The 16,948-nt window shown below is 36.6% G+C and overlaps 2 protein-coding genes across 2 annotated transcripts in view; one reads left to right on the top strand and one right to left on the bottom strand.

Annotated features, from left to right (window-relative positions):
• The window catches only part of LOC100378545 (xaa-Pro aminopeptidase 3-like), a 31,024-nt gene extending 20,702 nt beyond the window's left edge, over positions 1–10,322 (bottom strand). Inside the window, exons 1-3 of the mRNA XM_085498637.1 lie at positions 10,193–10,322; positions 3,352–4,526; positions 3,083–3,203 (exon numbers count right to left, since the gene is read on the bottom strand). Coding sequence (XP_085354763.1) covers positions 3,083–3,203; positions 3,352–4,526; positions 10,193–10,322 — 1,426 coding nt within the window. The remainder of the gene's footprint in view (positions 1–3,082; positions 3,204–3,351; positions 4,527–10,192) is intronic.
• Positions 10,323–10,550: 228 nt separating this feature from the next.
• LOC100367290 (putative protein FAM10A4) overlaps positions 10,551–16,948 on the top strand; it is a 68,242-nt gene continuing 61,844 nt past the window's right edge. Inside the window, exon 1 of the mRNA XM_085498162.1 lies at positions 10,551–10,740. Coding sequence (XP_085354288.1) covers positions 10,631–10,740 — 110 coding nt within the window. The 5' untranslated portion in view covers positions 10,551–10,630. The remainder of the gene's footprint in view (positions 10,741–16,948) is intronic.

Below are 16,948 nucleotides of genomic sequence, written 5' to 3'. Positions count from 1 at the left end.
TTGGTGTATCATGGGTATCCATTCCTAGATAATGACCTACATGGTGGGGGCAATATACACTATATCTTACCTGATTCAATAGTGACAATCATACCAGGTAATAGCTTTACATTTCTCATTACTCTTGGTGTATCATGGGCATCCATTCCTAGATAATGACCTACATGGTGGGGGCAATATACACTATATCTTACCTGGTTCAATAGTGACAACCATACCAGGTAATAGCTTTACATTTCTCATTACTCTTGGTGTATCATGGGTATCCATTCCTAGATAATGACCTACATGGTGAGGGCAATATACACTATATCTTACCTGGTTCAATAGTGACAACCATACCAGGTAATAACGTTACATTTCTCATTACTCTTGGTGTATCATGGGTATCCATTCCTAGATAATGACCTAGTACATGGTTGAGGGCAATATACACTATATCTTACCTGGTTCAATAGTGACAACCATACCAGGTAATAGCTTTACATTTCTCATTACTCTTGGTGTATCGTGGGTATTCATTCCTAGATAATGACCTACATGGTGGGGGCAATATACACTATATCTTACCTGGTTCAATAGTGACAACCATACCAGGTAATAGCTTTACATTTCTCATTACTCTTGGTGTATCATGGGTATTCATTCCTAGATAATGACCTACATGGTTGAGGGCAATATACACTATATCTTACCTGGTTCAATAGTGACAACAATACCAGGTAATAACTTTACATTTCTCATTACTCTTGGTGTATCATGGGTATCCATTCCTAGATAATGACCTACATGGTGAGGGCAATATACACTATATCTTACCTGGTTCAATAGTGACAACCATACCAGGTAATAACTTTACATTTCTCATTACTCTTGGTGTATCATGGGTATCCATTCCTAGATAATGACCTAGTACATGGTTGAGGGCAATATGCACTAAATCTTACCTGGTTCAATAGTGACAACCATACCAGGTAGTAACTTTACGTTTCTCATTACTCTTGGTGTATCATGAGTATCCATTCCTAGATAATGATCTAGTACATGGTTGAGGGCAATATACACTATATCTTACCTGGTTCAATAGTGACAACCATACCAGGTAATAGCTTTACATTTCTCATTACTCTTGGTGTATCATGGGTATCCATTCCTAGATAATGACCTACATGGTGGGGGCAATATACACTATATCTTACCTGATTCAATAGTGACAACCATACCAGGTAATAACTTTACATTTCTCATTACTCTTGGTGTATCATGGGTATCCATTCCTAGATAATGACCTAGTACATGGTTGAGGGCAATATACACTATATCTTACCTGGTTCAATAGTGACAACCATACCAGGTAATAACTTTACATTTCTCATTACTCTTGGTGTATCATGGGTATCCATTCCTAGATAATGACCTAGTACATGGTTGAGGGCAATATACACTATATCTTACCTGGTTCAATAGTGACAACAATACCAGGTAATAACTTTACATTTCTCATTACTCTTGGTGTATCATGGGTATCCATTCCTAGATAATGACCTAGTACATGGTTGAGGGCAATATACACTATATCTTACCTGGTTCAATAGTGACAACCATACCAGGTAATAACTTTACATTTCTCATTACTCTTGGTATATCATGGGTATTCATTCCTAGATAATGACCTAGTACATGGTTGAGGGCAATATGCACTAAATCTTACCTGGTTCAATAGTGACAACCATACCAGGTAGTAACTTTACGTTTCTCATTACTCTTGGTGTATCATGGGTATCCATTCCTAGATAATGACCTAGTACATGGTTGAGGGCAATATACACTATATCTTACCTGGTTCAATAGTGACAACCATACCAGGTAATAGCTTTACATTTCTCATTACTCTTGGTGTATCATGGGTATTCATTCCTAGATAATGACCTACATGGTGGGGGCAATATACACTATATCTTACCTGGTTCAATAGTGACAACCATACCAGGTAATAGCTTTACATTTCTCATTACTCTTGGTGTATCATGGGTATCCATTCCTAGATAATGATCTACATGGTGGGGGCAATATACACTATATCTTACCTGGTTCAATAGTGACAACCATACCAGGTAATAACTTTACATTTCTCATTACTCTTGGTGTATCATGGGTATCCATTCCTCGATAATGACCTACATGGTGAGGGCAATATACACTATATCTTACCTGGTTCAATAGTGACAACCATACCAGGTAATAGCTTTACATTTCTCATTACTCTTGGTGTATCATGGGTATTCATTCCTAGATAATGACCTACATTGTTGAAGACAATATACACTCCATCTTACCTGGTTCAATAGTGACAACCATACCAGGTAATAACTTTACATTTCTCATTACTCTTGCTGTATCATGGGTATCCATTCCTAGATAATGACCTACATGGTGGGGGACAATATACACTATATCTTACCTGGTTCAATAGTGACAACCATACCAGGTAATAACTTTACATTTCTCATTACTCTTGGTGTATCATGGGTATCCATTCCTCGATAATGACCTACATGGTGAGGGCAATATACACTATATCTTACCTGGTTCAATAGTGACAACCATACCAGGTAATAACTTTACATTTCTCATTACTCTTGGTGTATCATGGGTATCCATTCCTCGATAATGACCTACATGGTTGAGGGCAATATACACTATATCTTACCTGGTTCAATAGTGACAACCATACCAGGTAATAACTTTACATTTCTCATTACTCTTGGTGTATCATGGGTATCCATTCCTCGATAATGACCTACATGGTGAGGGCAATATACACTATATCTTACCTGGTTCAATAGTGACAACCATACCAGGTAATAACTTTACATTTCTCATTACTCTTGGTGTATCATGGGTATCCATTCCTCGATAATGACCTACATGGTGAGGGCAATATACACTATATCTTACCTGGTTCAATAGTGACAACCATACTAGGTAATAACTTTACATTTCTCATTACTCTTGGTGTATCATGGGTATCCATTCCTAGATAATGACCTACATGGTGGGGGCAATATACACAATATCTTACCTGGTTCAATAGTCACAACCATACCAGGTAATAGCTTTACATTTCTCATTACTCTTGGTGTATCATGGGTATCCATTCCTAGATAATGACCTACATGGTGGGGGCAATATACACTTGTTCTCTGTTGGTGAATCAAACCATATAAAATAAGATTTTTAATTTTGTAAAACTTAAATAAACTTAAATGCATATTATAAAACATTTGTATAAGCCTCTGTTTCTGAATTTATTGAAAGTGTGATAATACATGTAATGATGAGAAATCTTACCCTTCTGACTTCCACTTCATCCAATGCCTTGTCAAGAATTCCCAAATCTTGTAAATGTCCTCCTAATATTGTCAACATTTCATTGTATATCTTATCCAATGTCATGTCTGTTACTGAACACATCTTCAGACACTTCTTCTGTACATCCAATACAATATCATATAGAGTCCTCTGTGTTGATGTGAATTTACCACTGACAGGCCAGGTTCTTGTTATATCGCTTGCATATCCGTGATATTCACAACCGGAATCCATTAAGACTAACTCATCAGGCTGTAAGGTTTGGTTGTTATTTGTATAATGTAAAGTGTTAGCTCTGTTACCACCGGCAACCACAGGAGGGTAGGCTAAAAATTCAGCACCCCGTACACGACACTGATAATCAACCATAGCATATAGATGAGATTCGTTTATTAGTGGCCGACTGCTTCTCATGACGTCTGTCAAAGCGTCACTCCCAATAATTGCAGACTGTTTCATCAGTTCTTGCTCTGCTGGTGATTTAATAACTCTCATCTGATGTAATGTTTCTTCTAATGTTTTAATGCTGCATCCTTGATTACGAATTGGTAGAATTAATCCCTTCATTAACTTACTGTGGAATGCGGGATGTGTTGGTTTAAGAAAATCATACCAGAGTACAACATTTGATTTCTTGGTGAAGTGTGTTAGATATTCACTCAGATCATTATTGTTATAAGCTGTATTCATACCTATAAAATCTAGTGCGCCTTCAATTCCACTTCTTGGCCCATCCCATAGTTCTCTGTGCACATCTCTCTTTGGCACCAAGAGTGTTGATTTGTGTGCTGGTAACGGCTGATCAGGCAAACTTTCTAATATCAGTATGCTATTAGGTTCTTGAAAACCGCATAAATAAAGAAAATCGGTACTTTGTCTGAACGGGTATGGGATTTCGTCAGTCATGTACATACGGGGATGTGAAAGAACAACAACCACGTGATGCTGTTTTACTTTATCTTTGGCAGATAATTTTCCAATCTCAGACATCAATCTTTTTCTACGTTGTACATATTCCTGTTTGTCAATTCCAGGAGTGATTTCACCATATTTCATGAGATGTGGGTGGGTATAAGGTGTTGGTTGTCCTAAGTAACGAGTTGGCATATTCAATGGAGCTCTATGTGTCTTTATTTGACTCTGTATTGGAGCACCTGTTCAAAAAATAAAATAAAAAGTAACGTGAGAAATATAGTACAGAAAACAGTTTGAAGTTATAGTACTAATGAGAGTGGATGCAGGATAATCTCTGCTCTGTCTTATTCAGTTTCAATATTTGTACAGGTATATTTCTTATTGTTTACTAATTTCCATTGTGTCAATATTTGCAAGATGTCTCCCATGACGTTTAACACACCACCTGTTGAAATGAATGGTGTCGGCAAGTGATGTGTTAACCAAACGTTTTTACAATACTCTACTCAATTGTTCACTTTGATATGTCAGTAAAGATATTATTGAAGTTGAGATTGCTTCTGATTTTCAAATTACTATATTTGATTAAGCTGTGAAAAGGTGTGGATCAGTTTAGAAAAGACAGTTGGACTCCATAGAAAATAGGGACTATGGATGGAGGCAAAATGGAACTTTTAATTCCATCTGAAAGAGTAATGAATAATCCTCACGTATTTTTGATGATTACCATTATTTTTTGGACATTAACATATCGTACTCAGTACTCGTCCTCCCCAATGACTTACCACATATAGCAAAATATAACATGTAATAATGAGCATAGGAGCAGTCGAAGGCCACTCATGAAGCAAGCTCCATAGATAACATATAGAGGGAATGTGGAAGAAATCTAAACAAGCAGCCTCTCGGCTGAGATAGCTCCGCTGTTAGCAATGCACATTTCAATTAAAGAACTGAAGACATCATTAGAAAATGAACAATATGCATAGTATCAATGCAATGGGACTTGCTGTTTTAAACAAGAATTCAAAAATATAATTTTTAACCATAAATGATTGTGGTTTTTAACAAGAAGTCGAAAATATCACTTTTTATCAAAAATGACAAAAATATTCATCAAAATTAGAGAATTAAAGATATCATTACAAAATGAACAAATCTGAGAGAGGTCGACATGTAGTACCTATATATGTAATATCAAAGCAATTGGACTTGCGGTTTTAAACAAGAAGTCGAAAATATCACTTTTTACCTAAATGACAAAAATATTCACCAAAATTAGAGAATTAAAGATATCATTACAAAATGAACAAATCTGAGAGAGATTCACATGTAGTACCTATATATGTAATATCAAAGCAATTGGACTTGCGGTTTTAAACAAGAAGTCGAAAATATCACTTTTTACCAAAAATGACAAAAATATTCACCAAAATTAGAGAATTAAAGATATCATTACAAAATGAACAAATCTGAGAGAGATTCACATGTAGTACCTATATATGTAATATCAAAGCAATTGGACTTGCGGTTTTAAACAAGAAGTCGAAAATATCACTTTTTACCAAAAATGACAAAAATATTCACCAAAGTTAGAGAATTGAAGATATCATTACAAAATGAACAAATCTGAGAGAGATACACATGTAGTACCTACATTTGTATATATGTAATATCAAAGCAATTGGACTTGGGGTTTTAAACAAGAAGTCGAAAATATCACTTTTTACCAAAAATGACAAAAATATTCACCAAAATTAGAGAATGGAAGATATCATTACAAAATGAACAAATCTGAGAGAGATACACATGTAGTACCTATATATGTAATATCAAAGCAATTGGACTTGCGGTTTTAAACAAGAAGTCGAAAATATCACTTTTTACCAAAAATTACAAAAATATTCACCAAAATTAGAGAATTGAAAATATGATCATGAAATGAACAAATCTGAGAGAGGTCTACCCAAGGTACATATACACCAAGTATCAAAGCATACAGGCTATTAGTTTTCAAGAAGAAGTTGAAAAAGTAAAACATTGACACGGACGACGACGCCGGACAATCACTCATATGATAAGCTCCGCTCGACAAAGTCGGCAGCGGAGCTAAAAACAAGAATTTGAAAATAATTGAATGCTGGTCAATATACGTCTAGTGCCATTTTATTTGCTGTTTCAAAGAAAATGCAAAGAAAATAGAAGAAATGTGCTTCAATGATAAGATTATATTTTTTAAATATATAAATGTTTATCATGATCAGTCATACCATCTTGAAGTGATGAAAATGAATGTCTACAACTTTAATAGTGCTGCAAAATTCTATAGTTATATTATGTTTAGTTTTTAATGAAAGCAGTAATCACTAATCAGGAATTGACTGCTATCTATAGATTAAAATATACATCTGTGGAATACCTATAAATTTGCTAATTTATGCAAATTAGTATGCAATAATTCAACCTTAAATGAATTACAAGTGTGGTTTACCCCAAAGCATCTGTGTACCAAATTTCAGTGAAATCATAGTAAACAGCTAAAAATTGCTAAATTAAAATTATCATACAAATTAGATTTTCCATATTTACAAATTTGAACAAAGAAATAAACAAGGCAGTGGATCTTTCAGAACTGCTTATGTTCAGAACTACTACTTATCTGTTGAATGGTTCTTGAGATAACAGTGGAAAAAATCCATGAAAAACTATTCTGATCTGTGCATAGTCCAAGGAAATCTATGTACCAGGTTTTATTGAAATCTGACAAGTGGTTCTTCAGATATAAGTGAAAGAGACATGCATACAGTACACAGGCAGGGTGATCGCAACAACTTCCATTGCGTGCTTCCAACAAGTGAGTCTAAAACAGGTTTTAAAAGAGTTCTGGCAACTTTTTTTTTAACACTTAATTTTTCAAATATTTTTAGGATAAATTTTATATTTAATAACAAGATTTTGTAGGCTTACAACTACCGGTAAGTAATATTTATGAATATTATGTAATTTTGTTATAACCTAAACATTTAAGGCAAAGGCCAGGGTGAGAGGCCCCAAAACTGTATCTCCTAACCTGAACACATGAGTGTTCAGGTCTTATCAAAAGTTTCCTGAAATTATCAAAGTTGTTATTAAGTATAACATTTTTTATAAACTTAAGTCCCTAGTTTTTACTGAGTAATACTTACGAATATTCCAAAATATTGGAATAGTGACCCACTTACAGGCAACAAAAGTATTGGATTGGGTTAGGTTTAAATAACCACAGTATACTATAATAAATAATAAAGGGTATGGAACTTTTATATAGTATTTCAATGTACACTCAACGAATATGGCTGGTTTCTGAATAAAATCATGCAATACATTCACAAAACCACTTGTTTTTTTTTTGTTATTTTGCCAGTTATTGCAGACAAATTGAATGTTTCTGAGCAATTCAGCAAGGTTCACCCATTAGTTTGAATATATTACTTTTCTTCATTTTGTTTAAGTCAATCTGACCAAATTAAATCCAGTTTGAGTTGTTTTTTGTGTTTGATGGGATCTTTACCAAAATCCCTCATAAAGTCAATTACAGGTGGGAAGTTTAATACACATAACAGAGCAGTTCCAAGAATCAGCAGACTTGAGAGACTCTAAGGATAGGATAGTTGGCTTTTCAAATATTTCTGATTTTCTGAAAGCATATGAAAATTGTGACCTTTCCTTCAAAGAAAGATTCATCAGCCCTCGAGAAGGCCTGAATCTCACTGCAACACCTTGAAGTTTGGACTAATTGCATACCTCATTCTGGGACCATTCAGGAATCAAGGTGAGTTCTTTAACCCCAATCTGCAGTTCACAGGCCTTGTCTTTCTATGGTAAATCAAACTATTTTGCTGTGCTCACTTGCCAGACATTGCCTGCTACATATTGACTTACGCAGTTCATGCGCTACAATGTTCTACATTGTATGTACAACTTACTACCATTAAATACCTATAATTCACACTATTAATTAATATATAGCAATTTGATCCAATGGATTTGTATACATTTTATGTAGGAAAAATGGGAATCAACCTAATATTTTTTTGGGAAAATCAAGGTTATAAATAGTTCCACAGTCAGATATGTGTATCACGCAAATTGACAAAAAGTCTCGCTCACAACCAAATTATTGGGGCCCAAAACAAGTATAAAACAGCTATAGAATATAGTCTCAAACAAGGACATTGACAATGTTTTTGTTTATATTCATTGTATATGCTGATGCATCAAGGAACTGCACTATGGTAGTATTTAGAACCTTGATATTCTTAGAAAGTTGATTTGTATTTTTTCTGCACAAATGTCTTACAACATTTGCATGAATTATATTCTTTTAATGGAATTATGAATCATACATGAACTGAACCCTATGCTGTCTTCTTACTCATTGAAATGAGCTTTCTTTGGATATACCGTACTCGACCGTGTTAGCAACCAGGGGCCTCAACTCAGAAAATCATGATTTTTTAGGGGTGGGCGCTTACCCGAGCACCCCCCTCGAAAAAGAGTGCAAATGAAAAATTTGATTCATCACGTGACAGATTGAGGGGGTTAATTAGGTCTTTAAGGGAAATCAAATTACGTAATTAGTTGTGTCGTCATTGATTTTTACAATGAAGAAACAGAAATGATCACAGAAAATATGCACATTTTATTACAATATTAATTACGTACCACCAGAATTTATGAAATTAAAAGCATTAGAGTCTGTTGGAACACAGTCAAAGTCAAAATTCTCATCATTATATCCACCGACGAATGTGTTGGATCGTACGCAAACTCTCGATGAAAATCAATTTCCGCCATGATGCATTTGTAGATTTGACCTGCAGCAGCGTTGTTTGACCTAACGAGTCAAGTTGGTTATTAAGCAATCAGAATGCTGTGTTGTACCCACGCAATTCTTCGGAAATTCTCTAAGACTTCCCGGTAACGCAATGCGGAAGTGAATTATCGATGTCGAAGTACAATCTGTTGGAATGGATTTCAGCGAATAAAGTAGGGGGTGGGCGCTGGCCTGGGCATGGGTGCTAACGTGGTCGAGTACGGTAATAATGCCTTAACTTTTTTTTTCTACTTACTTTGCTATTATTTCAATTACTTATATATTTATTGCTGTAAACCAATAAAAAATTTGTACTTCTAAGGATGCAATAAAGTTATTATTATTATTGTTGTATGGTTACGTCAGTTCTGATTTTTTTTTGTAAATTAATAAGCTACTTGGCTGCACTTGCTCACCAGGCATTGCCTTAAAGTCACATGCTACCAATCATGGATGTACTAACAGTGTCATGTGCCTATGGGTTTTCTCTCACTATATGAAGCGCAATGTACATGTATGAGGGCGTACATCAATTACATCAGCTGTTAGACTTGAGTGTGCAGCTGACTTTGTTTAAAGCAGGGGAGTCGTCACCTGCACATGCGTCAGATGGCCATAGCATGTTATTGTTTACAAACAAGCGTCTACCCATGAGTCTTTGCGTTTTTAGCCTGTGTTGTTATCGTCGCTTGGGACTCAATTCCCGCGCGTGCGCAGGTGACGACCATTTCGCTTTAACTCTCGATTAGAAAACTCTGCGTTTCTGAGAATATTGAACGTAGAGCTGGCCAACATTTTTGCTGGCCAGAATTATATTACAGACATGTGGTTTCAACAAATTAAATAATATTTTGATCTTTGTAACTTTGGAAGGGTCATCCCAAATGCTAATTTTATGCTAACATTGTCGTTTATGGTGTCTAATTAGTGGTATGAGCCCTGCTACGAACACTACCCAACACTTACAGATGATTTGTATGCAGAAATGTATACCAAAAACAGATTTTAAATAAGTTATTCCATTCTTCAAATAAACAAAATGGCACTCACTGGAACTATATGTCCGTGAAAATGTATTTCTTGGTGTTGTCAACGGTCTCAGACTGAGACTCAGTCCGATCACTTGACAACTAATACGGAAACAATCTTTTCGAACGTTGTTCATGATGGAGGCAGCCATATTGCATATTGCTGGCTGTTTGTTTACCACCACTCTTCTCCACACATCACGAGTGCGCCCTCCTTCATAATAAAATCGATTTATCGATCTATGTGATACTACCGATAAATCATTCCCCAGCAAATTCAATAGATAGATATAAAATCGACTACTTCATTGAAGGCCCCTGAATATTCTTTTTCCAGAAGTAAGAACGGGGGAATCCCTCTTCTCCTTGTTTCAGTCACGTGACAAGGCACAAGCTCTGTCGTCTCAACACGGTTAATACAACGTTGCGTCGTTCGTTTGAGATTCGCTGACAGTTAGAAATGGACCAGTCTCAGCTAACGCTCTTAAAGCAATTTGTAACTCTCTGCAAAGCTAACCCAGACGTCTTATATAAACCCGAGTTAGAGTTTTACAGAGAATGGCTGCAAAGGTGGGTTTGTTAATTTGCCAAAACACGTGTGAGTGCTCGAAACCAGGTACTTGGGTGGGGCAGGCTGGCTGCATGGTATCTCCATAAATTCTGCTTTGCATACAAATATAATGATAAACAAAAACGATTTCCATTTTCATTTTTTATTACAATGTGCAGCATGCCCACAAATTGTTATCTGACCTTGAACCTCGTATCCCCCTCCTATTTATTCATAAATTTGGATCCTGAAATTAAACAGAACTATGAGAATGTATACAATTTTAATGTCAAACAATAATTAATAATTTTAAGCTTGAGAAAATATTGAAAGTTGATTACTACCTTGTACTAAAATATATTTGGATATTTAGAGTACTAACGAATTCCAACTTATGGTCCAGTTAGACTTAAAATACACCACAAATATTCACTTTTGAGATATAATTTTTGGTATGTGTTGGTTTCTGGATATCTACCCAGTTTGCATAAAAAGGGAGAGTTTCGCGATTTTGACATCGAAAATGCCTTTGCTTCAATGTTTGCTGAGGGATGGCCGCTTAGGTATGTGCTCTGTAACTTACAGCACATGAGCCTAAAAATGTTAGGTAATCAAACAAAAATGAACTTGTACTAAAGTCCAAAAGATACGTTCAAGGTCTGCATTTTTTTCGTAGCATAAAAACAATTTACTCCCTCACTTATTGTGACACCCTCAAATCAACTGATTTCCATTCCCCTCAAGAGTCAAAATGGTATGTGCTCCATTTTACAATACAAAATTCTTTTTTACTTGACGTGTTCATTTGCCTTCAATTACGTTTCAGTGGCTGTCACTTTCGCATTCTGAGTTTTGCTGATAACATTTTGGCTCAAATCCACGAACCTATCGCCGAAAATTCAAGAAATCTTTCATTTCTTTGTCAACTACATGTAACATGCCAAAATTCAAATTAGCATAACAATCATGAATGCGTTCGAAGGTTGTTGGCATTTTATTTGACGGCTTTCCACACTAGTGCCACACTACATACAACTAAAACATTTAAACCTTTGTTGGGAAATTCACATGTAAATTGCGTTTTTAAGTCGCGTACCATAAATTGCATTTTACAGTCCCTCAAGTTTGTTCCAAAAACTGCAGTCACACCAGAGATAACCAGAACATTGATTCGTTTCAAAAAACGTTTGTCGTTAAATTCACGTTTAAAACGTTTTTGACCTTTGTGAGTTGATGATAAGCAAACAGTCATGGTAGATTGGCCCTTTCTGTCGATCGGAAAAGCAAAGGAGATAAGACTTGATTTTCATAGACTCAGGTCGTTTAGATCGGACGGTTACTTTTGTTTCAGGTTCGATAGCATTTAGTGTTCATTTCTATGCAATATAAAATCATATCGATGCTGTGGGCGACGAAGGCTGACAGATTGTTTTGGTTCTGTGGCCGGCTCTCATGGCACGGGCAACTGACATTAACTGACTTTTTTTTAGTCCCTGTTTGGACTCAGTCCGAAAACGGGGACTTATGTTTTGACCTCCATGTGTCCGTGCGTGCGTGCGTTAGTGCGTGCGTCCGGACCTGTATCTTAGAAATGCCTGGACCAATCACAATCAAACTTCACACATACATCATACATGATACTATACATATGCACGTCAATTTGTTTCACGATCTGATTCAAGATGGCCGAATGGCGGCCATTTTTGTGCTAAAAAATCAACCATTTCTCGGCTGTTTACAGATGGATTTTGTTCAAACTTGGTATATACATTAGACATTATATGACCTTGATGCACATTTTGTTTTACGATCTGATTCTAGATGGCCGAATGGCGGCCATTTTTGTGCTAAAAAATCCAAAAAATCAACCATTTCTCGGCTGTTTACAGATGGATTTTGTTCAAACTTGGTATATACATTAGACATTATGGGACCTTGATGCAAATAATTTTGTTTTTCAGATAAGATTCAAAATGGCTGACTAGCGGCCATTTTGTATTAATGAATGTGGTTCTTGTGCCATATCTCTAACTTGCTTTCACTGATTATGTTCAGATTTTAAATATGCATTATACATCATGTCATAGATGGACAGATATATTGGTTTGACGATCTTATTCAAAATGGCCAAATGGTGGCCCTTTTTGTGCTAAACAATCATCAAATATCAAGCATTTCTGGCATTTATGGATGGATTTCGTTCAAACTTGGTACATATATTAGATATTACAGGTTTCTGAAGCACATCATTTATTTTTCAGATCGGATTGAAAATGGCTGTCTGGCGGCCATTTTGTTTTAATGAATGGGCTTCTAGACCCATATCTCCGACTTGTTCTGACTGATAACATTTTAAAATTTTAAATATTCATTATACATCATGTCATAGATAAACAGATATATTGGTTTGACTATCCTATTCAAAATGGCCGAATGGTGGTCATTTTTGTGCTAAAAAAATCATCAAATATCAAGCATTTATGGGTGGATTTCGTTCAAACTTGGTACATACATTAGACATTACGGGTTCCTGATGCTCGTCATTTTATTTTTCAGATTGGATTCAAAATGGCTGACTGGCGGCCATTTTCGTTTAATGATTGGGCTTCTAGAGCCATATCATATCATATCATATCATATCCATATCATGCTTTGACTTATTATATTTAAATTTTATATATTCGTTATACATCATGTTATATATATACATGTATTCAAAATGGCTGATTTTGAATGCTGTTCCAGAGCAATATCTCTCAATATGGACAAGTACTTGTTTGACGATCATATACAAATGTCAATCATTTTAATGTTAAAAATCATATTCCTGACATATATTCCAGCTATATTACTATAAACAAAACTATATATCTTAAATTTGATAACTAACGGGGACTGTGCCATGCATGGCTTGTTAACTATTCTGACGTGTTCTGGGCTGTATCATAAAAATTAGCTCCATGGCTGTATATAACAGTTAGACACTGACAAGTAAGTAGGTTGGTACTTGTAAACAGCCCGGGATATAGTCAATATAGGAGTCTGAATCAGTTAGACACTGACAAGTAAGTAGGTTGGTACTTGTAAACAGCCCGGGACATAGTCAATATAGGAGTCTGAATCAGTTAGACACTGACAAGTAAGTAGGTTGGTACTTGTAAACAGCCCGGGACATAGTCAATATAGGAGTCTGAATCAATTAGACACTGACAAGTAAGTAGGTTGGTACGAGTAAACAGCCCGGGATATAGTCAATATAGGAGTCTGAATCAGTTAGACACTGACAAGTAAGTAGGTTGGTACTTGTAAACAGCCCGGGACATAGTCAATATAGGAGTCTGAATCAATTAGACACTGACAAGTAAGTAGGTTGGTACGAGTAAACAGCCCGGGATATAGTCAATATAGGAGTCTGAATCAGTTAGACACTGACAAGTAAGTAGGTTGGTACTTGTAAACAGCCCGGGATATAGTCAATATAGGAGTCTGAAACAGTTAGACACTGACAAGTAAGTAGGTTGGTACTTGTAAACAGCCCGGGACATAGTCAATATAGGAGTCTGAATCAATTAGACACTGACAAGTAAGTAGGTTGGTACGAGTAAACAGCCCGGGATATAGTCAATATAGGAGTCTGAATCAGTTAGACACTGACAAGTAAGTAGGTTGGTACTTGTAAACAGCCCGGGATATAGTCAATATAGGAGTCTGAATCAGTTAGACACTGACAAGTAAGTAGGTTGGTACGAGTAAACAGCCCGGGATATAGTCAATATAGGAGTCTGAATCAGTTAGACACTGACAAGTAAGTAGGTTGGTACGAGTAAACAGCCCGGGATATAGTCAATATAGGAGTCTGAATCAGTTAGACACTGACAAGTAAGTAGGTTGGTACGAGTAAACAGCCCGGGACATAGTCAATATAGGAGTCTGAATCAGTTAGACACTGACAAGTAAGTAGGTTGGTACGAGTAAACAGCCCAGGATATAGTCAATATAGGAGTCTGAATCAGTTAGACACTGACAAGTAAGTAGGTTGGTACGAGTAAACAGCCCGGGATATAGTCAATATAGGAGTCTGAATCAGTTAGACACTGACAAGTAAGTAGGTTGGTACGAGTAAACAGCCCGGGATATAGTCAATATAGGAGTCTGAATCAGTTAGACACTGACAATTAAAATAGGTTGGTACGAGTAAACAGCCCAGGATATAGTCAATATAGGAGTCTGAATCAGTTAGACACTGACAAGTAAGTAGGTTGGTACGAGTAAACAGCCTGGGACATAGTCAATATAGGAGTCTGAATCAGTTAGACACTGACAAGTAAGTAGGTTGGTACGAGTAAACAGCCCAGGATATAGTCAATATAGGAGTCTGAATCAGTTAGACACTGACAAGTAAGTAGGTTGGTACTTGTAAACAGCCCGGGACATAGTCAATATAGGAGTCTGAATCAATTAGACACTGACAAGTAAGTAGGTTGGTACGAGTAAACAGCCCGGGATATAGTCAATATAGGAGTCTGAATCAGTTAGACACTGACAAGTAAGTAGGTTGGTACTTGTAAACAGCCCGGGACATAGTCAATATAGGAGTCTGAATCAATTAGACACTGACAAGTAAGTAGGTTGGTACGAGTAAACAGCCCGGGATATAGTCAATATAGGAGTCTGAATCAGTTAGACACTGACAAGTAAGTAGGTTGGTACTTGTAAACAGCCCGGGATATAGTCAATATAGGAGTCTGAAACAGTTAGACACTGACAAGTAAGTAGGTTGGTACTTGTAAACAGCCCGGGACATAGTCAATATAGGAGTCTGAATCAATTAGACACTGACAAGTAAGTAGGTTGGTACGAGTAAACAGCCCGGGATATAGTCAATATAGGAGTCTGAATCAGTTAGACACTGACAAGTAAGTAGGTTGGTACTTGTAAACAGCCCGGGATATAGTCAATATAGGAGTCTGAATCAGTTAGACACTGACAAGTAAGTAGGTTGGTACGAGTAAACAGCCCGGGATATAGTCAATATAGGAGTCTGAATCAGTTAGACACTGACAAGTAAGTAGGTTGGTACGAGTAAACAGCCCGGGATATAGTCAATATAGGAGTCTGAATCAGTTAGACACTGACAAGTAAGTAGGTTGGTACGAGTAAACAGCCCGGGACATAGTCAATATAGGAGTCTGAATCAGTTAGACACTGACAAGTAAGTAGGTTGGTACGAGTAAACAGCCCAGGATATAGTCAATATAGGAGTCTGAATCAGTTAGACACTGACAAGTAAGTAGGTTGGTACGAGTAAACAGCCCGGGATATAGTCAATATAGGAGTCTGAATCAGTTAGACACTGACAAGTAAGTAGGTTGGTACGAGTAAACAGCCCGGGATATAGTCAATATAGGAGTCTGAATCAGTTAGACACTGACAATTAAAATAGGTTGGTACGAGTAAACAGCCCAGGATATAGTCAATATAGGAGTCTGAATCAGTTAGACACTGACAAGTAAGTAGGTTGGTACGAGTAAACAGCCCGGGACATAGTCAATATAGGTGTCTGAATCAGTTAGACACTGACAAGTAAGTAGGTTGGTACGAGTAAACAGCCCGGGATATAGTCAATATAGGAGTCTGAATCAGTTAGACACTGACAAGTAAGTAGGTTGGTACGAGTAAACAGCCCGGGACATAGTCAATATAGGAGTCTGAATCAGTTAGACACTGACAAGTAAGTAGGTTGGTACGAGTAAACAGCCCGGGATATAGTCAATATAGGAGTCTGAATCAATTAGACACTGACAAGTAAGTAGGTTGGTACGAGTAAACAGCCCGGGATATAGTCAATATAGGAGTCTGAATCAGTTAGACACTGACAAGTAAGTAGGTTGGTACGAGTAAACAGCCCGGGATATAGTCAATATAGGAGTCTGAATCAGTTAGACACTGACAAGTAAGTAGGTTGGTACGAGTAAACAGCCTGGGACATAGTCAATATAGGAGTCTGAATCAGTTAGACACTGACAAGTAAGTAGGTTGGTACGAGTAAACAGCCCGGGACATAGTCAATATAGGAGTCTGAATCAGTTAGTCACTGACAAGTAAGTAGGTTGGTACGAGTAAACAGCCCGGGATATAGTCAATATAGGAGTCTGAATCAGTTAGACACTGACAAGTAAGTAGGTTGGTACGAGTAAACAGCCCGGGATATAGTCAATATAGGAGTCT

The sequence above is a fragment of the Saccoglossus kowalevskii genome, chromosome 4, assembly GCF_978046115.1.
Source record: "Saccoglossus kowalevskii chromosome 4, keSacKowa6.1, whole genome shotgun sequence".
NCBI classification, from domain to species: Eukaryota; Metazoa; Hemichordata; class Enteropneusta; family Harrimaniidae; genus Saccoglossus; species Saccoglossus kowalevskii.
Note: the sequence above shows the minus strand (reverse complement) of the source record. Positions and strands in the feature narration are given on the sequence as shown.